Below are 23,525 nucleotides of genomic sequence, written 5' to 3' on the forward strand. Positions count from 1 at the left end.
AACATCAGTATCCAAAACCTGAAAATTTATATTTTTTTAATATTCTCCACCCTCTTTCCAACAGTCTAAGCAACAAAACAGGAGTTGCCACACAAATGCAAAGGAAGAAAACGAATGGATAAACATAAGTTAAACAATTTAACTTAGAATGACACTGACATTTTTTGTTTTTAAATATTATAAAAGAGCACCATACCCGCAAACAGGACTGCTGTGGTAGTAAGTTAGTGCCCCCACCAATCGTGCCAATCTCTATAGAGGGCATAGTACAACTGATGTAGAGATCCTCTTGGCTAGGGCCTGCTGTCTCCATCAGTGTAATGCAGTTAGAGCTTCCCACGTTCTGAGCAGCATCCTTTAAAATTTTGAAAAAACACAGTAATACATCAGAAATTCACATTTTTGTTGGAAATATGAGCACGTCAGAATAAATAGAAAGGCATAATACGCACCTGGCCACACGCTATATAAATGGCAGTGACGATATTTGCTGCATGTGCATTGAAGCCACCAATACTACCAGCCATAGCTGAACCCACCAAATTCTTGTTTATGTTCACATCCACCAATGTTGCTGTGGACGTTTTCAAAACCTAGAAAATAGAAAGGAATTAAAGTCCTTATCCTACAGAGTAAATTAACAATAGTTCATGGTGACTGGTGTTCAGTTTCTCTGCAATGGTCGAGATAATGTTGCACAAGTGCCCAGTTCTGTTCAGTGGGATATGTAGTAGTCAAAGATTTCATGATCATCTTACTAATCAAACGTGCAGCTATGTAGAGTAAAAACATACAGTCTTGCACAGCGACAAAACAAACTAAAAGCACCTCAACAAGCACTGAAAAAGCAAACTTAACTTTTGTATAGCAAAACGCTCCTCTTAATCAAAATGGAAGAGAGGGCACAAAACGAGAGACATAGTAACACTTTAGTACAAGACAGAGCAAACCGTGTACAATGTGGAAGGACGAGATGAAGGAGGAGGTCAGTGCAGCCAGTTGGGCTAAGCAGACTGAGGGGAGAACTTACATGGACAGGAAGAAGCAGGTGTATAAGTACATGGTCAATGGAGCCCACCAAAATAGATGGGTACCTGGTATGAGAGCAGCACTACAGGCTTGGCAGAAAGGCGCTTATACTGGTGGACATGGGGAGAGTCGGTTGAAAGGGTTCAGAACGCCTGGTCAGGAATATTGACTGCCTGGTGGAAGGAGCAGGTGGTGAACTAAGGGGAAGGTGGCCAACAGGATGTGGGAGGACACATTACAACCAGAGATGGAGTATCAGATGTAGACTGGCCACAAGATATCAATGTTCTGCTTTAAGGAGAGAACATAACAAAACAAGTGGTACGTATTGTAGGATATGGTTCAGCTGAGTGGGCCTATCCACACTGCCATTGCGGCATGGCTGACGAGACAAAACACAGCTCACCACTCAAACATAGTAAGCGAACACTTATGTGAATTATTTACCTACAAAGGGATGGCGAAAGGACACTAAAGGATTCAGGACATGTCTTCAGGAGTGTGAACAATGATTAGCCACCACAAAAAATTGTTTGCTCTTTCTGTTGTGCTACAATCACATCCTGCATCGTGCGTCTAACTCCTAATCATTTTCATAGAAAACAGGGCTCACGTCCCATAGGTACAACACTCTCACATGTCTGTGTGTGCATTCGTTTATATGTGAGCCGAACCTAACCCATTAAAACATATGGTCTTTAATCAAGCATCCATAAATCACATACTTGCAACATACAAGGATACCAGAGGGCCTCAAAGTGCCTTAGTTGCTTGACATAAAGTTACACCATGAATGCATCAAGAACATATCTTAAAATAACAAGGAGCCTTTTCAGTGCTCTTGGATGCCAATGGGCCACAAACCGAGGAGAGGGGAAGTGTGTGTAGGTGCCTCCATTGGATGTATGACGGTACAACGCGTACCGTTTCAACGCGTGCCTTTACAACGCGTTTTTAACAACGCAAGTCGTTACAACGACTTGCGTTGTTGGGCGCGGATAGTGAATAGTATAATTTACTATTCTAACAGCAGTCCCCGTGGATAAAAGGGAAGGTGTTGGAATAGTAAATATACTATTCTTTATCCTTTAGCGCCCTCCAGCGCAAGTCGTGGTTACGACTTGCGTTGGAAAGGACGCGTCGTAAAAGCACTGCAGGGTAACATCCGCGTTGAAAAGGATGTTCCCCGCCTCCATTATAAACTTATCTGAAGCAGTTTAAACAAAAGGTACTCACACAGATTCATCCTAGACTACACAAAGTCTACCAGTATTAGAACCAGGGACATTAAGGAAAGTGTTATGGCAAAGACATGTTCTAGCAGCCTCAGTCTTCTGTATGTTGTACACTTTTTTGCTCCAAAACCCGGTCATTCTCTGGTTAGCTATCCCGGAGAAAGCAGATGACTTAAGCAAGGCTAAATATTATCTAACTCTATACTTGCCAACATGGAAGTTTTCTTCTAGTCTAGCCCATGGGTATGATATAGCTGCTATACTGGACATTTAGGAGTTCTAATCAGCTGGTGTAGATGGCCTTGGCCCATCAACAAGGCTGTGTAACTTTGAACCCTGTACCAGTCTTTTCCCATTAATTGGACAAAATGCTTCCAGGTGTTTTTGTGTTGTCTGTGGAAAATGTGTTATCCAGGAGTTTACTTTAGCAAGTAAAGTTGTAGTTTAAGGGAAAGCTCTCCTTTTTTTAGCAGGATTTTAACCTAAAAACTGGTTGAAATCCTCTACATCGGTGTCATTTTGGATGATTCAGATATCTGATCTCCTCTCCTGAAGGGGAAGTCAAAATGGATCCGGGGTGGGATTTTATCTTAGTAGCTAGTGAGCAGAAGTCATGGGTGGACAAACATGCTGGAATGAGAGGCAGCTATTAATTCTCTACTAGTTTAGCTCACCAGCGATCCTCATAAGCTTCTAAAATATTCCTATTTAAGTATTTATTGATGATCATTGAATGTCGGCAGAGCTATTCATCAACCTATGTAAATTTATTGAAAATAGATTGCTAAGCTTTGGACTCTAGTTATCCTTAGGCCAAAGGTGAGCAGCCTTTGAGCACGTTTGCACTTCATCTAAATATCTAGCGTATAAACGAAATGTAGTCAAAACGAAATATGACCATTTATGGATAGTTGACAGTGTATGGCCAATTTTGTTGGCTACTGACAGCAGTGGCCTGTATTGAGAGCTTTCAATTGAGCCTAGACAGAAGCTGCAGCGGGTGCAAAATGATTTTGTTTAGATTGAGAGGCTTTACAATAAACCCTAGCCTTTTTAATCAGCGCAGTACTATCAAGTTTCAAACACTGTGAATTCGGTTTAATTTGGTAAACATGAAGTATGCTTGTACTAAGACTTAAATGCTACACAGATTAAAAGCAACGCAAATTAACTGTAAGCAGACTCTTACAGTGGAAAACCTACTTACTTCTTTCACCACCTTTGCTGGAATGACTGCTTCTGCCACCACAGATTTGCCTCTTCCCTCAATCCAGTTGATTGCAGCAGGCTTTTTATCCGTACAGTAGTTACCACTAACAGCCAGTAGCTGCATATTGGGGAACTCTTCGTGTAATCTGGAAAGTGCTTGCTCTGTGCCCTGCGACAAAGAGGAGGGACAGATACAAATAAGGGGGAGATGTCAGTAACACAGTCATGGGGTTGGGTTTATAATAGAGCACATGGAGTGAAAGTTCTGCAGCACCACTAATCACAAGGTTCTACGCGCGAATAGTTGGCGTCGGTCCTACTTCCTTGACGTATAGTAGGCAAGCATGTTAAGGGAGCTAAAGACTAGACTTGCAATGCTGAAATACCCAGTTAGGCCCATTGCTGCAAATGCGGAAGGAGCGCAGCTTTACCTTTGAGATCATGTTCATACCCATTGCATCTCCGGTTTTAGACTGGAAACGGATATAAAGGTTATGCCCTGCCAGAGCAATCTGCAGCTTTTGGAGACGAGCAAATCTGCAAGATTGAATAATACAACTGCTTACTGCACATTAAGGATAAAAACGATTTTTTTGTACAAAACAGTTATTAAAAATAAATGATACTGTGTTTTCTACAAATCAGCCACTCATTTCACGGGGAATCTCGCTGCAGAATTAAGAATGCACAACGCAAGAAAGCGACAAGCGTACACCACAGAAAACCTCTACCAATGAGTTTTGTTCAGGATAAAAAAAGCTTACTTCTAACAAAATTAGATCTGCTTTTTAGCCCTAATTTACCATTACAAACCGTGGATGTAGGCCCCAGCAATGTCTCACTGTACAGTGTGTATTACTGACCTCGGACATCAATGGGCGATCCTTCCAAAAGGAAGGAATTGTGGTAGTCTGTTGTCAATCCTGTCGACAACAAATAGTTCCTTCACATTATATGTGAGGCTCCTATGCCTCTAACCGCTCTGGCCATTTTTTAATTCCCTTCTATGCTCAGACATCTCAATTATTCATTACGGAGGGAAACAGCAATAAGGCTAAAAATCTGAGCAGGCCTTGGCACCTGTTCTCTCCTGAAGTTTTTAAGGACTACTTTCACTTCAGCTTGCCAGACAAATTTTCGGAGGTCAGTAACACTCTGCACATGTTTAACTCTGCTTTAACGGAAGCTCTGGACTCTACAGTACCCTACAAAAAATGTTGCTCCACCAAGCGGTGTCCGTCAGCACCTTGGTTTACCCCGGAGCTAAAACTGGGGGAAAAAAAGAATAAATTAAAAAATTAAAAAATTGGTGTGCAAGAATTTCAAGAGACGGTGGTGCAGAATCAAAAAGCCTTATGATAGTGATCTCTACAAACAAGGATTATCTCAATATCATCTAAATATTAAAATTTCGAGACAACTTTTATTACTAAGCAAATTGAACATGCAGATAATTCTCCGCAAATGCTTTTTAAAACTGTACAAGAATTCATATCTCCTCGGGCATGTGTTCAGCTCTCTATAGAGCCCCAGGAACTCTGTGACTCACTGGCTAATTTCTTAGAGGAAGTTAGTAGGCACAGACTACTGCGAAATTAGGCTCTCCCGTGGACATCTGCCCCCTAAAGTAGTGGCATCATTATCCAACTGTCTTGCCCCATCCCTTCTGAATGTATGCTGCCTGTGTACTACCTATTCTATAAAACCTACCCTGGACCAAAAGGCGCTGGCAAACTACCACCGCATATCGCTACTGCCTCTTTCGGGCAAAATGCTTGGAGGTTTCATTAATAAACAATTACCTCTAGCTGGAATCAAATCAAATCCTGTATTCTTCGCAATCCAGCTTTCAATCAGGCCACAGCACGGAAACAGCGCTTTTGCCAGTGACTAACTCCCTGCAACTTTCACTTGACGCATGTAACCCGGCCATGCTCGTGCTGTTAGATCTCTCGGCGGCATTTAACATGATCTCCCATGACAGGATGTGAGAGATCAGGATAAAAGGCCTTGCGCTTAAGTGGCTCCACCCATTTCCGCAAGACATATATTAAACTGTCATCCTTGGCCCATATACCTCTCACAAAATGCGACTAATCAGGGGTGTCCCACAGGGATCTTGTTTGAGCCCCTCTGTTTAATATCTATGTATCCCCCCCATGGTAAGATTGTAGAGCCTTTTGGCTTTAAGATAGTCTAATATTCGGATGATACTCAGCTGTTTACATTCGAGTCAGATCTAGCTGCTACCAAAAGGCATTTTGCCTTGTGTATGCTAGCCATCTCCAACTGGATGAATGACAATGATCTCCAACTAAATGCAGACAAGACGGAGATCATGCTACTTGGCAAGGCCTCCCCTGTCTGGACAGATGACTGGTGGCCTTCCAAATTGGGTCCTATTCCGATCTCTAAATAATCTATTAAGAATCTTGGGATGAAATCTTATAAGGCTCGTACAATGAAAGAACACATTCTGACCACTTCTGGATTATGTTATCAGAACATGCGTCTTCTGCGCAGAATATTTCCATATCTCCCTATATCCGCCAGAAGAACGTTGCTCCAAGCAGATTAGACTATGGCAATGCTCCCTTGGCGGTCGCTAATGAAACACTGGTTGCCAAATTACACCTAGTCCAAAACACGGCAGCCAGGCTAATTTTCAACCTCCCTCCCGGCACCTCCTTTGTCCCGATATTAAAGGAGCTGCACTGGCTGACAGTGAAAAAAAAGGAGCATTTTCAAGCTCTGCTCTCTTACATATAACGCGTTACGAGGCAAGGGACCCAGATATCTTCAATCAAAAATCAAACCGTACACACCTAACAGAAGCTTACGATCATGTGATAAGACCCTGCTGTGTGTCCCCCGCACTCACCTAATGAGATGTGGGGGTAGAGCCTTCTCTTACCTTGCCCCCTTCTATCGGAACAAGCTTCTACTACACGTTCTCACTTGTACTAAACTACTGCAAATTTAGGAAATTGCAGAAAGCCTATTTATTCTAATTCCTAATCTCATCTCCCTACTGATACTTGTTAAACTGGCCCAGCGTCGAGATGCCCATGGGTGAGTCGTGCACTACATTAAATCTAAATAACATAACATTACCTAAGCAAAGCTGAACAGCCAAGCCAAAATGTCCCACCAACAGATGAATTTGCCAACTACCTTTGTTACTCAAGGGGTGAACAAACTATCTCCCTTCGTGACAATATGCTTACATTGGATGTAATGATTCCCGTTATGGTTGGAGGGCTAGGTGTTTGGAATCTAGGACAACTTTTGGTACTTTAAGGAAGAATCGCCTTATAAGGAGTATCGATTAAGTAAGCAAGAGTGTGGGAGAGTTGGTCAGTGGGTAGATGTACATTTTACCTAGTAGTGAACTGATGGCCTACTGGGAGAAGGCTACCAATAGATAGTTTAGATTTTAAGACTTTGGAACGGACAGCGTGCCCAGTGCCAAGACAAGCATTACTTTAGCCACCAGAACGCCAAATAAAAACACCATTCTCTCCCCAAATCTTTCGAATTCAGCATGGGCAAGTGCAGCCTGAAGTACACAATGGCCTAAGACTTTTCTCAAGTATTTTGGTCTTAGTCTGAAACCACTAATAAGATATTTATTAAGAGTACTTGACCTTTCTGCTCAATGTGGAAATGGGTAGTGGAAACCTAGTTTGCAGTGCTGAGTTGCGTATATGTGCCCACTTTCTCATTTGGTAATTCCTTGTTAGAATACGATTTTTGTACGCACTTTTGTTTCTGAACATGCATGCCTGTTTACTTCAAGTTAACCCCAGGCCTCTTATTTAACTCGAATGTCAGGCAAATCTGTACCGTGTCCAGAGACCCATCTGATCTTCACAAAACACTAAGCAATTTTGGGTGAGTCAAGCCTAGATATGCATGTTGAGCCCAAGAAGAAGTAGATCCAGTAATCTAAAGCACGGAGTCAGTATTCCAATGTTTGAGGTAATCCCACTCTCCAAGAAAGCTGATCCATTCCAAATAATCAGTCAGCGACAGAAGGAAGTGTCTTCGGCGATGGAAAAGATGAAACTATCCCTTTTAAAACCAGTGAAATAACGATGGCCAATAATTGATTGCACTGTCTACCCCATTGACATTTTTTGTCAGGTACATTTACTAACCAGAACGGATTAAATATTTCACAACCATATCGCCAAACACAATAATACAAAAAATTAAGAGTTGGAACGTGATGGGCTAACATTCTCTGAACACAGTTTAGATATACAGAAGGTGGAGAAAGAACAACTTTGCTGCTGCGTAAGACACACTACTGTCTATAACTTGGAGTGAACACGGTTTCAGTATAAAAGTAGGATAAAGGTAAATTTAACATGTTTCCAAATACTTTCCAGCTATTATCTGATCATAATAACTGCAAGTAACCACGAGTTGCCATAGTACAGTTCACTGATAAACACAGGGTAACTGTAAAAATACACGATAACTCAATCACAGCACTCTTTCACTCTTATGCCTGGTTATCAGCGTGCTATAATGAAGGCTTAAACACCTCGAATGCATCCTTGGTTGTTAAGACCAGCTAGTAAATCATGTGGGCCGTATTCACATTATTCCCTGTGAATGAGTGTCAGTGCTACATTTAGAGCTTAGTGGGTGGCCTACCGGGCCAGAGGCAGCAATGGCCTATGCTCCTCCGTCAGAGGATCCCCAACCATATTTAGAGATCCCTGCCAGGCAAGTAAGCATCTATGTGACTTCAGTGGAGCCACAGTAGCAGCAACTCCCGTCAAGGTACTTAAGCGCCACGTCTGATGCACCGTTCAACGCATTTTTGTTTTTTTCAAAAATAAATTTCCAATGCCGATGTTTAATACTGGAAAAAGATATTTAAGATCCTAACACATGTGGGAGTCCTAACCACAAAAAAGCATAAGGGCCTTAAGAGAAGCAGCCCTATCCATCCTAAATAGGGCCGCCCTGGAGTAGGAGGAGCGGTGGAGAACTCCTAACAGTCTGAACATCGACTTTATGGGGGTACCAGCAGCATTCTTCCATTCCTAGTCCTCAAGGCCTCTTACATCTCTCGCTGGTCTCGCTTTGAGGTGTCGTAAGGTGTTAGGGGAGTGGTTTACAATTTTTTTTATGTCAGGGACATGGCTTCATGGGGCAAGGAGTCTCCTCTCCCAAGAGTCTGTCTTTCAGGGGGGAGGGTTCCACTATCTCCGTGCCTTTCAGCAGCACCACCTTCAATGCATGCCTCAGCCATGATCCCATGTTATGCATGTCAGCATGGATGACTCTTTTTTGCAATAATTCTTTCATTTTCAGTTTTGTCAAGACAACAGAAGACAGATATAATAATATGCATCACTTTGAGAGGGCCACATATGTAAGACAATCATAGGTTTCAATCAACCATGTCACAACGAAATGTAAAACATTCCATTATAGGTGAATATGTAACATGTATGTAGCATGTATTAATCTTAACTATCACCCGTTAATACTAACCTGCTGGTGCTATCAAATTCTTCTTTGATAATCTTAAAGCCTTCAGGACTTTCAAGCCAAGCCTTCACTTCAGCTGCTTGAAGAGCTGTCGGTAACTTAACAACTGGCCCTCGAGTCATTCCGTCACTTAGAACCCGACTCCAGGCTCCTCCGCCAAGCTGAAAAAACAAAAGCACTATAATTTTAAGGAAAATATTTCAATAGGCCTCTAAAATACAAGGAAATGAGTCACCCCCTCACAAATGCAGTTTTTCTAATGCCCACTACTTTAAAAACAGTAGACGGTCATAGGCACCTGGCACATGTGGTCAACAAATGTCTAAGCTCAGGAGAATGAATCTACACTAGGTTTTCAATTACTCAGTCAGAAGATGGATAGAGCACAGGCAGATTCAAGTGTTTATCATCAGCCTGAAACGGCCTAACACCCTTCTGGCCATAAATGGGCAAAGAATGAATGCATCAAGATTAGGACGCAGCCTCTCTCGGACTGCCAGTTCTATCACTGGCTCTGCAAACAGCTGTGGAGAAAGGTGATGGTTAGACGTGACAGGAGAAAGCTGAAGGGCTACTAGCACGTATTACAAAAGAAATGAGCACCTTTTTTCTACTCCTGCATCCAGCCCCCTGTATGCCCCAATGTTTGGGGACATGTTAAGCAGCAGGAAGTCATCAACAGAACTAAGACAAAAAACAGAATGGATTCATTCAAATGGGAGTACTAGTACTAGAATCATTCACCCCGAAGAAGTGAATCAGCGGCGGATATGCTATAGGCCTTCGGTTTGATAGAGATGTTCAGAGTACGAACTACTTAAATGTAAAAACATTTTTAAAACAATCCACTACAAAGCAGCATACCATTACACCACAAGAAGCAGGAGCCTGTGACAACCTGCAGTCTTTGATTGAATTCTGAAACTCTGAAGAATAAATTGTGTATAAACTGCACTCCCGGGAGAATGGGGCCTTAGCACAAAGGATAGGATATTTTCATTTCACTGATGTAGCAATTACAAAGTATGATTTTGAATGAAGACTAGATGCATTCAGTATTCATCTGAACCTTGTGTATAGGTTCAATGTAAGTTGTGGTTAATAGCAAGCAGAGTGGTTTTACAGGTAATTAGGTACAAGTTAGCATTTTGCCTAAGTAAAAAAATAGGACTTCCAAGATTGTCAAATAATTCAAATGCTAATGACGAATGGATTTAGTGCCTTGTTAGAACGATAGGAAATACATGTCTTGGTAAGCCACAGAACATCTCTCCTCCTTCAACAGGCTAATTTGTAAACCAGATTTTAAATACCTAGATCAATAAATCAGGGTTTGTAAAGCGCGGCTACTGACCAGTGAGGGTCTCAAGGCGACGGGAGATGGTTGGAGAGGCTGCTGATCCATCTGTGCGGAGGTAGGTGTTCAGTCGAAGAGCTAGGTCTAGTCCTTCCTGAATTGGGTCAGCAACGGGAATAGTCTGAGAGGAGTCGGCAGGGTTTTCCAGGTCTTGGCGGCCAGGTAGGAGAAGGATCTTCCTTGGGTTCTTGTCCTGTGGATCCAGGGGACGGTGGCCTTCATGGCGGAACGGAGGTGTCTGGTGGGGACGTGGAATGAGAGGTGGTGGATCTTGTGGTGGAAAAAGGTTCAGACTTTGTTGCAGAGGTCTTGGGAGGGTGGGACTTCTGTGGACATGCTTTTGGGCCTGGCAAACTCCTTGACGATGGCGAAGAGTTATTTACAGTTGCGTGCATTGGCGTTTAGTCTGTCCTGGAGGGCCATCTTCTTAGTGATTTTGAGGAGGAGGTGGTGTGTGGTGCACACAGTGGTGGTCGGTCCAGAGGAGTTCAGTGGTGTGGCTATAGGTGTAGTACACCTGAATTTCTTTGTTACAGGGAAGTGATGAAACTTAATTTGCAAGAGCATGACAGCTTGTAAATCCAGGAATTTCTGAAGACAGAACTTCTGGAGTCCCTATCTGTTGTTTCTTCTGGATGATAGATGGGAAAACTATTTCTGATCAATTACTAGGATAACCAGAATATAGTGGCAGCACAGTAATGACACGGTCTTAATTGTGTTACCTGTAACAGACACCTTCCGCAAGGACAATTCCTAACTACAATCATCATGGTCTTCGTGGGAACATCAGGATTCTTTTTTCAGTTCACTGTTAAATCCTTCTAGTCTGGCACTGTATGTAGACCTAGAATCGCTGGACATGTTTTGACAGTCTAAATGCTGCATATGCCCCCAATAAAATAGGACAGCTTGGAGAAGGTAGGCAATAATCATCGCTTAGTGGTTAAACTATCACACATATCTTGCACGCCTCCACAAAAGTTGTGTTTGTGGTTTGCAAAAATCAAGCATTGGCAACTGAACTTTGAGGTATTTTGCCAAAATTGCTGTTACGAGGAGTGTTAAGCACTGCTTCTTAAGTGTGATTTATGCCAATCGAGAATGGTCAACCAAACATCCAGGAATTACCTGCAGGGCAGAATGACCAAGAAGTGTTTTCAGCTGGGATTGCTAAATTCTTTCTCCCTCATTGTGTTCATAATATCGAAGTGGAGGTATTCCTCTCTTTACTATAACGGATAATCTGGAAAGCACAACTTTCTTTCCTAAGGTACAAGAAGTTTGCAAGTATGTTTGATGCAACATTAGAAGTTGCTGGCTAGAGGTGCTGGTGTTCCTTGTTAATTTACCCTGGTAAAGAGGGAATGACAAGACTTCTGTCTCTTGATTCAGCATCAAACAAAAGGACATTATTGTGATACTGAGAGGTGACTCCAACAGTGAAGCCATTAAGTAGCAGAGTAAGGGCCAAATGTATCAAGCCTTTTTCCCGTTTGTAAACGGGCAGATTCTCAGAATCGGCCCATTTGCGAATTGGAAAAAGCATTTTGGGATGTATCATCCCAAAAGGCCATCGCAAAATGGAGAATTGCAAAATTTGCGATTCTCTATTTTGCGAATGCAATTAAGGAATTGCAAATTGCGATTTTCTTTTCTTTAAAAAAGCACTTTTTTGATTTGTTAAAAGTGCCATATGTTGCACATACATGCTCTTAGGGCATGTATGTGCACAAAGAAAACAAGTTACTTACCTGAAACTGTAGTTCTCCAGTATTGGAAGCTTTCATAGATTCACATGCACCCACCCTCCTCCCCTGAGAGGCTCACCTTGTATTTAGCATGGCGAGTGTATATTATGCACAAGTGCGCGAAAATCTGAGGGGCAAGAGGTTCTATCAGGAGGTTCAAGAGGGTGAGGACAGCTGATTGGTTCAGGGAAACGTTTGGGCCTTTTTACATAACAAAGGCTATAGGTTGCAAAAGGAAAATGGGCCTAGGCCTCTTTTCAGTTTGCTATACTACTATACATTGCTTTTTTATGTACCGGAGAGGAGACTCCCGTCTCGACGACGGGGAATAATACAGGCATGTGAATCTATGAAAGTTCCAATACTGGAGTAAATGTGCACACATGCATATTTCAGGGGTGCAACAGTGTGTCCTATTGGCACCCTTGCAACATTGAAATTGAATTCTCAATTTGCGATTCTCTAATTGGTAATCGCAAATTGAGAAGGTCTTCCCATTCATTCCCATGGGCCTCCTAGCCCATAAGAATGAATGGGAAGGTATTCCTTAATTGCGAATCTCAATTTGCGATTCGCAAATAAGGAATATGTAGGATTCGCAAAATGTTTAGCAAATCCTTCATACATTGCATTTTGCGATACTCTAATTGCAATTCGCTAATCGCACAACTCTTTTTTGATACATATGGCCCTAAGTCATAAAAATAGCAGTTATAGGAATTTTAGTAATCTTCCAAATAAAAGATGTCGCACACAAATGCAGAGTGTCTGGTTTATTGTATAGATACAGCAGCTTCATTCCACATCCAGCAGCTCCCAGCACCAGTCAACAGTACTTTATTTCTTGCAGTGGTTTGCAGTCTGAGATCGCCTCTAACCATCCCCCACAAACATTTTGCTTACGTCCTAGTACAGCAACAAGGCCTCCTTCTCAGCTGAACAATTATACTCTGCTAATGCCTTAGATGCAAAAACTATAGTGAGCCCTCCCTCACTCTGAACTGGTTTTAAAACTGCACACAGAAGGACATCACTAGTATCAAGTATCAGACAAGGTAAATAAGGCATACAACTTTGCAGGTACTGTGCAGGTACTGTGCAGCTTCAAGCAGTGCTTGAAACTCCATATCCAAGCCAAAACCTACTCTTCTCTTGTGTAGGCGAATGTTGCTAGTTTTTCTCAGAAAATTAGGAATAAAACAAGAAAAATAATCAGATATCCCCAAAAGATCAAAATCCTTCTTTTATGAAATGGGTAAAATTTGAATAGTCTTGACCAGTTCATGCTTCGGAATAGACTTTCTCTGAACAGGAATCGAGGTAGATTAATTCACATCATTCCAAACGAAATTTTGTTTGTAGCTTACAAACTCATACCATGTTCTTCGAAACATTTAAAACTTTTCTGGTGTGTTGTTCCACAATACAACCAACAAGCATTAGAAATGCAATAGGTCTCGCAGCATTAGAGTTAGTGCTTTTAGAATTGTTAATGGGTTTTTTTGTAAATCTTTAGCATGAGGTTGAGGGTGAGTGAGGGTGAGTGAGGGTGAGTGAGGGGTTGAGGGTGAGTGAGGGTGAGGCTGAGGGTGAGTGAGGGTGGGTGAGGGGTTGAGGGTGAGGGGTTGAGGGTGAGGGGTTGAGGGTGGGTGAGGGGTTGAGGGTGAGTGAGGGTGAGGGGTTGAGGGTGAGTGAGGGTGAGGGTGAGTGAGGGTGAGGGGTTGAGGGTGAATGAGGGTGAGGGAGGGTGAGGGGTTGAGGGTGAGGGGTTGAGGGTGAGTGGGGGTGAGTGAGGGTGACACAAAAGGTACGAGAAAAAGAACGACGACAGGCTGCTATGGTATTAGGCGCACATACATATAAGACCATGAGCACACAAAACACGCCCATTGTGGGAGAAGACGTGCAGTAACACTTCCAGCCCACATAACTAACAGCATGAAACCATGTGCTGCCTTGCAGCACACTGCTCAATGTCAATCTTTTATGTATGCGTCTACATGCGACTCAGTCATGATACCAAGAACGAAGGAACTTCAAAATTCTGATGTCACGATACTGTTCAAAATAGTATGAAGGCGAAAAGTTTGTTCAAATCTGCAATCATAGAACAGAGCACTCTAAATGTAAAATGCTGTTGCATGTTGTACACAACGCGTTTCTCACTTGCATCTACGTGAAATTTCAGTACACAACTCATCGAAGGTGTAGGGCACAGGCGAATCCCTTTAAAAACGCTGTATGTTCATTCTTAAACCAGTTCCGTAAAAAGACCGTAATACTGTGAGTGTGTCTGCTGTAAGACTTGGTGATATCAACATCTGTTCTCGAATGCGTTTCTCAATTAGAGTTACCAAAAATCGTAAAACAGACTCACCAAAGATGAAAGGTAGCGTGGGGTTCCTTTCAACACGATCTTTATTCATTGAGTAACACGCTCTGTAAAAAGACCGTAAATGCGATAAGTTTACCCGCACTAAAACTTGGAGATGCCTGCCGAGTTCCCAGTCAAGAGTAAGCACTTCTAGAATCCTCTACTCACCAGTCGAAAGCAGCCTGTGGTGTTGTCTCCTGAACACGAAAAACGCGAAAAGCACGGAAACGAAAATCCGCGGGTGACTGAATTTAATTAGCCTGTACCTCCTGAATGCGCTTCCTGCATGCGCATGAAAAGAGGACTAAGCTTATGCGCCATATTGAATGGGTAACTAGACCGTAATCTACGCTAAAAAGCGGTCCATATAAGAAAACTGCATACAGCCGAGACACAATTAAACAACTCAATGCAATGGTCTGAATGTAAAAAGAATCCAGCTAGAGGGTGCCCAGATCTCCACAACAAGGCGAAATGCTTATGAAATTCGGTGGTTTGAGCAGTTTAAAAAGTGCCTGGACTATCCGCTAGATACTGTGATTTAAATTCATAATGAAATGTAAACGTCAGGAACAATATACTCGTTGCTTATTTAAAAAGTTCCTGGAAGTTTGTGTGTTTGAATGCTAATTCATGAAGTGAACGGACGGAGGAGAGGGGAGGGGGGAGGAGAAATGCGACACGGCGGGAAGGGGAGGGCTTTGCATTGGACTTACCGGAGGACTTCGACTGCGAGGAAGACCGCTCACAAGACTGCTCAGCAAGTAGGGATGTGCAACCTTTTCCCCTTTCGACCTTCGTGTAATTTGAACTAATGCGGTTAGCACCCGCAAACTGAAGTTTACGCGCTTTCACGTTAAAAGTAGGAATTTCATGTCCCTCTGAATTTTGGTTTGAGAAAAAGATCACCAATATCGACCCACTTCCAACGTTGCAAGGAAAATGGTTTCAAAGTGTCTTTTAACATGTTTTTATTGGCGGAGCGGGGGTGTGGGAGAAGTGCGGCTGGCTGCCTGATGGAGTGGAGAGCGGGCGGGCAGAGAGAGTGAGGGGGCGGAGCGGGGGTGTGGGAGGATTGCGGGAACAGACGGGAGGGGAGGAGAGTAGGAGGAGGAGTAGGGGAGGCACGGCCTAGCGGCCGTGCAATCAAGAAGTGAGGGGGCGGGAGAGTAGGCAAGGCAGGCGGCTGGGGCCATGTGCACGCGCTTTTAAGCTCAATGCGCATGCGCATTGAGCTTAAAAGTCACGGGCACTGCAAGGAATCGCCACGATTCCTTGCAAGTTAGATAAAGAGTCGATGAGCCCCTATAGTCTCGCTTGCTCGATGCGCATGCGCATCGACAGGCGAGACCTAAAAAGCAAGATGTTGTCCTGGAAAACTGGACTGACATCTGGCAAATTACCCAACAAAGTATTCATGAGGCTTTGTAATCCATGGAATGCCCCCATAATTCCGCACCATACAGGCTTGCTTATCTCTACTGCTGAAAGAACTGGATAACAGGTGTCCCTCTTGGCGAATCGTGTGCACAATTTATCAAAACCTCTAATCAACTATTAATGTACAGAAGTAAAAGGGTTGGGGTCAAAACAGAGCCCTAGCGAACTTCCTTTCCATTGGCAATTTTCTCAATAGTTTTCTGTTAGGGCATCAATGAATCCTTGCAAAATTCCCTACATGTGCATGGAGGAACACAATATTATTAATCAAGTTGCAGGGAATCACTAGCCCAATAAATAAATCCCACAATTTCTAACTAGGGATCAGATCAAAAGACCTCGAAGATCAATAAACGCAATGAAGAATGCCTCATCCACCCCTCTTCCACTCATCCATCAGATAGTGAAAGACCTAGTCAACTGTGCTGGTCGTAGATCTAAATCTAGCCTGCAGAGAAGCGAGAATCTGGTTATCGACAATCCATTGCAATGGTTCCACAAGACCTGCCTGCAAAATACCTCTGGCAGGTTATCTAACAGACTGATGGGGCTGTAATTAGTCGGACGTTTGGGGCTTCCTTTTTATAAAAAAAAGAAAATAAAATTGGCTGATCTCAGACCGTTTCCAGGTAGCAGACATCCCGGAACCAGTCGAGATTGTGTTGGAAACCACATTACTATAAGGCATCCACATATTTAAGTCAGATCTAAAAAGATCGCATAGGATTATTAAAAAATATGTAAACCATAAAAGTTCAAGGATAGACCTCAACCCCCACGTCCCCAAAAAACACCCAAAAACAAACAAGGAGCCTTCAAGTATGCAGCACCAATACATTCTGTTTGAAAATTCAGTGGTTGAAGAGGATAACATGTGGGAGGAACCCTGATATGGAGGAAACAGTCCTTTTCCACCCAGTTGTACCATTGATAGTTGTGGTGCAGGTCACATAGCAGTATTGTTTCAACATACCGGGCATGGAGAACTTGATAATAACAAATAAATCAAAGAATAAAACAAAGCCACACTGACATGTATCATCTGGGCACCCATTAAGAATATATATTATTTTAGAAAACCAAGTAAGGAATGGCCCACCAAACCACTTACCGCTATTGCTCTGCAGCCACGGTTTGTGCTTGCCACTAGGCATCCTTCTGTTGTTGCCATAGGCACTTGAAATTCTTTGCTATCTAGGATAAGGGGCCCCGCAACACCAACTGGGATGGGCACGTAGCCAATCACGTTCTCACAGCAAGCTCCCATTACCTGAAAATGGCACATACAAAATATGTGAGATAATAGCAAGGCTAGACTCGAGCTCAACATGCCACAAAAAGGTGAATGCCAACTTCCTATGCAGGTGTAGATGGTACAGGGAAGTCCCACAACCAACCTCCACTGAAACATACCTCTTCTCTTTTAATACCTTTCTTAAAGTCGAATCTAAAGTTGCACTGATTATATGTCATGACACTGTTAAACTGTTGCTTTGAAGCTAAAAGGTGGTAATTCCTCTGTGAAAACCAGCTTACTGGGAGCTTTTGAATTTGGAAGGGAAGCACTCGATAGCTATCTGCAGTGTCATTTTTTATCAAGAAGAATGATCTATTTTTAGATAGCATCATGGTGGGAGGTTTTTCCTCTATTTTACTTCCAACATAATGGAGGTTATTCTGTAAACATGCTTTGCATGGATGCTCATACATGTCAAAGAAATGTTGCCTCTCTGGAATAATGCTTTGCTGTACTAATCATCACTGGTAATTCCTTTCCGTTACATGGTGAACTAGATTAGCTTCAAAACAAAATGCGTGTTCTCTGCTGGTATTCATAATGTGTGTTACTACCACTAGTATGGCTCTTTAGCTCTGTGTGAACATGTTCAATTCTTGCTGCAATTTGGAGTTTGCAAGGAGTTCTTTGCCGGAAATGGTACAAGTGTGCACATTTGCTCTGTCTATTTCGATGCAAGCATGAGGGTATGCATGTGGTTGGTAGGATGAATGGTTGCAGTGTTGCCTAAACTGGTAAGAGTCAGTGCTGTGAGGGTGAGTGCTGCCCTGATCTCATCACGGACTCACCGCTATATGTATGTGCAGTTAAGTTATGAAAAGCAGTGAGCTACTGACAGTTTAACTTGGCCTCGTGCATACTAAACTGGTACTTCAAAGCCTAGTGCCTGTGAATTAACACAAATATTTAACAAATGCTATGATGCCCATATCGAAGGGTACAAAATAACTATCTATTCTCACAACTATGGTATACCATTAGCCTCAGATTATATTGCAGGTCACAAACTCACCAGAGAATAATCGTAGTTCTTGTATGGAAGATGCTGGAGAGCTGTAGGTTCTGCCAGCATCGGGGACAACATTTTCCTGCGTATGGACACACCACGTTCCGGAGATTCCATTGAACTTTCCAGTTTATAGGCAGGTATGTATTTTGCTTGCACAAGTTTGATAATCTCAGCATCACTTAGGAACTTTGCACCTTCCTGTATAGAAAATATATGAATAATTTTATTTGTTGCACTGCCCAGCTTAAATTCCTAGGTCAGTCACAAAATGTGTACAGTGAAAACTATGCAAAAAATGTTAAAGTGACCCTTTTTTCCTTTCTGTTAGGTAAGCAGAATTACTGCTCCCAACGACAAACTTTAAGACCTAGATGGAAATATTTGCTACCAGATAAAGCCATTTGCTTCAAATGCGGTTACAGAGACTTTCTGTTACCAAATACATACATGATAACATTAATGGAGTCATGGAAATGCCTGTATAACTCTGGATGCAAGGGGTATCACTCTACATGAATATTATGAACTGTTTCCCTAATCTACAAAACTACCAACAGTACATATCATTGGCAAGCAAAGAAACTCGTTACTTTCAAAACGTTTCAGTGTACGTTTTTCCCAATTTAAAATGTGCAGAGTCTATGTACTGTGGAAAATGCTCAAGCGGAAGATTAAACAATTAGAAAACTTAAATGTATACAGTTTTCCTTTTTGATTTAATGGAGAATGGTTTCTCAATAAGCCTTCTCTTCCCAAGTAACCAGTGTGAAAGGAAAACTGAAATTAATGGTGTACTTGCTCACATTTACAAAATATTCTTCTACCGTCCATGTATGAATGTGGGGAAACTTCATGGATAGATTTCCATAAAACCTCTGAAAGCAAATTTCTATTTTTAAATCAGTCTTACAGGGAGATTTAGACTTCTCCAAAAGCAAGTCTAATGTATGCACAGAAAAAGCATGTAGTTGTCTCTTTGGTTGTTTGCAGAATAATATTTGCTTTACTTCATGTCAAAGGTTTCTGGGACAAGTTTTGTTTTGTCACTTTAGATATTGCAAGAATGCACACTCAAATTGCCACGTTTACTGAAGTGCATTGTTGCCAAATGCAGAGTAAGTACACTGTACCCTGGAATATTTAAGAACCCAACTCCTCATCCCATACCTAAATTGAAAGTTCAAAAGAATTCAAGAACAAAATGATGGACACTTTTGCGTTTTCCCACTAGGCAAGTACACGGGAATGGGCCTCTACAAACAATCGGGATGTGCTTTAACACAACTTAATAAAATAATATTGTTTTCCATCTCCTTAAAGAATGTACCAAGCAGTCATACCTGTGAATTTCGCAGTATTTGGACACAATCTTCGATAGACCGTGGCTCACTTGGCAATTCGGGTTGAAACTGCTCTTTGGAATTCTCTGATGGTTCTAGTTCATTAACCTCACCAACCACAAACTTGGCCTTAGAAGGATTCACAATAGGTAAAGGCTTTATGACTTCACCTGTTGAAACAACACTGTGTCAATACAAGAAGAGTACTGGGAAAGGAAATCTTGTGTCATAAGAGTAGTTGCAGAAAGTCCTATTTCTGTTCACAGTTTGACTTATAAATCATGAATTGCCATAGCACTCCTATGGGCACATTTTCTACAATTACTTTCCATTCCCATTTAGATAAGTCTATGGCAAAAAACTCAATCAAACCTACAAACCACTCTGGAGGAAATGGAGCAAACAATTAACCTAAAGCAATAGCCATTGAATTTGGTTTGCTTTAAACTCCTTAAAAGGAAAAAATTACCTCTTCCTTCATCGGAAGCCAGATTAGCCACTGAAACAGGTGATGCGTTATTCTGTTGCCATTTTGGCCGTTTCATGCAGCAGGACTCTGGGGTCTTCTTCCGCACAGCTGTGTGACAGCTCATTGGATTCATCAACGAAAGGGTGGATTCAGTCTCCGTCTGTTCGAAGAAGATGTACTTAAAAGCAAGGAGAAGAGCTAATCCAAGAGTGATGACTTGTTCGACGTCCATGCTCCCCATTCTACAGAAGCATAGTGGATACATTTAGCATGCGCTTCCATTTACACCGCATAACTGCACAGCTCATAATTATACACACACTTGTGAGCAACTATTTTGATACAACGTATACCTGAACATTAGGAAAACATTGCATGCGGCTGCGTTTGTAGAAAGAGCTCAACAAGGTTATCTAGACAATGGGGACAGCTTTGAGAAGGTGTGCATGTGCACATGGGAGCAAGGTTACAGAAGGACCAGAACATTGAAAAACGGTTTGTAATTAAACTACCCTTAAGCTCTATTCTGCACTCAAAGGAGAATATGAACACATTTTGTGCCCTAGTCGTCACTAGCTAATATGATGGTAAGCCAGGAAATGTATGGTTACTCAATTGAGAGTAACATATTTGACTCATTAAATGTATATATAACCAACAAATCTTTCCTGTGAGGCCCCCTTACGTGGATTAATGGAAAACACACAGCACCAACCATGTGTTCTTAAAAATACAGTCATTTAACAGTCTGTAGCAATAAAGATCAACTTACCTTGAAAGATAAAATTGCCAGAGGGGGACATTGGGTTCAATTCTTTTGGGCACAGTTTCATCTAGTTCCATGAGCATTTTAGGATCAACTGTGCTGTTTTGAGAGGAGGGTTCTGTAATCCAGCGATTGTGTGCATGAACAAGAACCAAGCCTAAAGACTTGAAAAAGAGAAAGACACAGTTAAAACCTTTCATGTGGGACATTAATTGTCAGTGCAAGAGATATTCTGAAAGGATAGGAACTCTAAATTAACTCTAATGAAATCATAAAGGTGGTTTAAAATACATATTCAGGTTTCAATATAATTAATATTATAGCCAAGAGCATGCATAGGTAAGGGATCCCAGAGTATATTGGTCAATAATATGAGCCATACAATGAAAGCCATAATGTACAAAGTTTATGTTAGACCTGTCAGCCTTAGGGTGGTCTCCCCTACATTTTTGCCCTTTTTGCCTCCCATTTTTACCTTACATATCGTTGGACTTAGGACTCTGGGCGCCTCACCACTGCTAAACAGTGCTGAGGTGCAGGTGCTCTTCCCTAAAACCTTGTGAGGCTGGCATATCTGCCACAAGCCACTGCTACCGCAGTAAGGTTTAATCCTCCATAGGCTAACATTGGGAACCTCCCCTTGTGGAATAACTTCTGACAGGGACCTAATAAGTCTATCATGTTTGGTCTTGTTGGACTCGGGGCGGGGAACCCTTTCCAATGATATATAGGGTTTGGGCATTCCTTCGCTAGGGATCCCACTTTTATAAAGGGGACCTTTTCCTGCCTACACTTAGATTAGGCTGCAGACTCCCCCCTCCCCTCTGCATACTGATAGCCTGCCTGGGTTGGGAGGTGGGAGTGGTGATTCACACCTTCTTCCCTGGGATGAGCTGTGATGGGCTGCCCACTGTAGCCTTAACTGCCTGTCTCACGTCGCTGTGACAGCTAGGTCAGGGAAGGCAGGGAACATACCAGAACTCCCTGGACTCTTCCAGAAGCCCCTGCCCCCAGACCCTTCCAGAGACTTCCACCACTTTCTAGCCCCAAGACTAAAAAGATATATAAGGGAGGGTCCTGGCCTCACATTCTTGTTACACTGCTGGACCTGGAAGAATCCCTGCTGGAGTGAGGACTGCTGCACAAGAGGATTGCCACTGGGAAGGAGGCTGACTGCTCCAAGGAACTGCTGCCCCACAACCTGCTGAGCTGCCCTACTGTCTGCTGATCCTGCCCTACATGGGAGACTGCAACACCACCACCAGAGTGTCTCCACAACATCCCAAGGGAACTACTTTTCTTTGAACCACATTTTAAGGAGTCTTCAACCTTTTAAAGATTGCCTTTTTGGGACTGCACCCTTTTTAAGCTAAAGGAAACTACCTGTCCTTGGACCACAGCGTTTTAAAGACTCGCCCTTTGGAACAGCAACAACACTCTCAAGATTTGCCCTGCAACGCTGTGCCTGTCCTCAGCACTGCTTGCCCCGTGATCCTCCCGAGGGCTCTGTGATTGCCTCTGCTTCTGGCGCAAGCCGACTGAAACTGGCCCTGAGGTCACTGGGACCGGAGCGCGCTGTGTAGCGCTGAGAAGCGAAGCGCTGTGTGGCAGGAGGCTCCGTCGTTGCCCCGGACTTGGAGGCACTGTTAAGCACTGTGCTAAAGGAGCATTGTGTGGCCGTGACCCCCACCCGTGCAGCGCCTGCTGAGCCCGAGGCCCCAGGGGGAGAGGAGCCTCGCACCCACGCCCGCAACCACCACCCCAGGTAACGCCTCAGTGCAACCAGGCTGCTGCGAGGGGGCTGGGTGCGGGTTGACCGGGTACCTGGAGTGTGAGCTTTGTGCTTGGCTGGGAACCGTCCTTCACTGACCGGCCTACGGGGGCATAATTACTTGGTAATTGACACTGGGGCATCTTTTTTTAGCATTACCAGCAGCGCCTGGGCGGCCGCACTTCCTACGCTGGGAGCATCATTTCAATGAGAGGCACACTTATTATGCTACAAGGGAACTTTGGCCTAAGAACCTTCCCCCAGTGGATTTTGACCATAAGAACCTACCTCAAGTGAACTTTTGATATCCAAGGACACTGTGAGAAAGACATTACCAGCAGGAGCCCTTGGCACACATGAGCTTTTGGTGATTTGATCAGGCCTGGGAACTGGATTCATTCTTATTGGTTATTGATCTTGCTTGGAAACTGGAATCCTTTTTATTATTGATCAGGCCTGGGAACTGGATTCATTCTTATTGATTATTGATCTTGCTTGGAAACTGGAATCCTTTTTATTATTGATCTTGCCTGGAGCTGGATTTACCTGCTTTTGGTTCTCGCATAATTTTTAGATAAAGAAATTCTTATTCTTATACAAAACTGGTGTGGTGTTCCTTTTGTGAGTGTTTTTACTGTGTCATCGCGTTGTGTGTTGCACAAATACTTTACACATTGCCTCTGAAGTTACGCCTTTGCTGCTCTGCGCCAAGCTACCAGGTCGGAAGCGGTGGTCCCTACTTGGACTAGGGTACATACCCCTGCCAACTAGAGACCCCGGTTCTAACAGTTTACATTACTGATTGAATGTAATGCACAGAATGACACACAGGAATAACAAGGAAAAGTATTAATGTTTCCAAGAGAGATTAATTTTGTAAAAGGCAGTGCCTGTTTAATGGGGGAGGGGCCAGCCATGCAAGAACACCAGGAAGCCTCACTATTGCTGTCTTAAAGAAAGTTCCTAA

At 42.9% G+C, this 23,525-nt stretch overlaps 1 protein-coding gene across 2 annotated transcripts in view; it reads right to left on the bottom strand.

Annotated features, from left to right (window-relative positions):
* Positions 1–23,525, bottom strand: part of HMGCR (3-hydroxy-3-methylglutaryl-CoA reductase) — a 92,195-nt gene that overhangs the window by 14,414 nt on the left and 54,256 nt on the right. For both annotated transcript variants that reach the window (XM_078675238.1, XM_078675239.1), the window contains exons 9-18: positions 20,794–20,951; positions 20,022–20,263; positions 19,553–19,722; positions 18,216–18,410; positions 17,018–17,176; positions 8,988–9,145; positions 3,905–4,010; positions 3,472–3,642; positions 453–593; positions 197–355 (exon numbers count right to left, since the gene is read on the bottom strand). In XM_078675238.1, the coding sequence (XP_078531364.1) occupies positions 197–355; positions 453–593; positions 3,472–3,642; positions 3,905–4,010; positions 8,988–9,145; positions 17,018–17,176; positions 18,216–18,410; positions 19,553–19,722; positions 20,022–20,263; positions 20,794–20,951 (1,659 nt within the window). The remainder of the gene's footprint in view (positions 1–196; positions 356–452; positions 594–3,471; positions 3,643–3,904; positions 4,011–8,987; positions 9,146–17,017; positions 17,177–18,215; positions 18,411–19,552; positions 19,723–20,021; positions 20,264–20,793; positions 20,952–23,525) is intronic.

This window comes from Lissotriton helveticus, chromosome 2_1, assembly GCF_964261635.1.
Source record: "Lissotriton helveticus chromosome 2_1, aLisHel1.1, whole genome shotgun sequence".
NCBI lineage: Eukaryota > Metazoa > Chordata > Amphibia > Caudata > Salamandridae > Lissotriton > Lissotriton helveticus.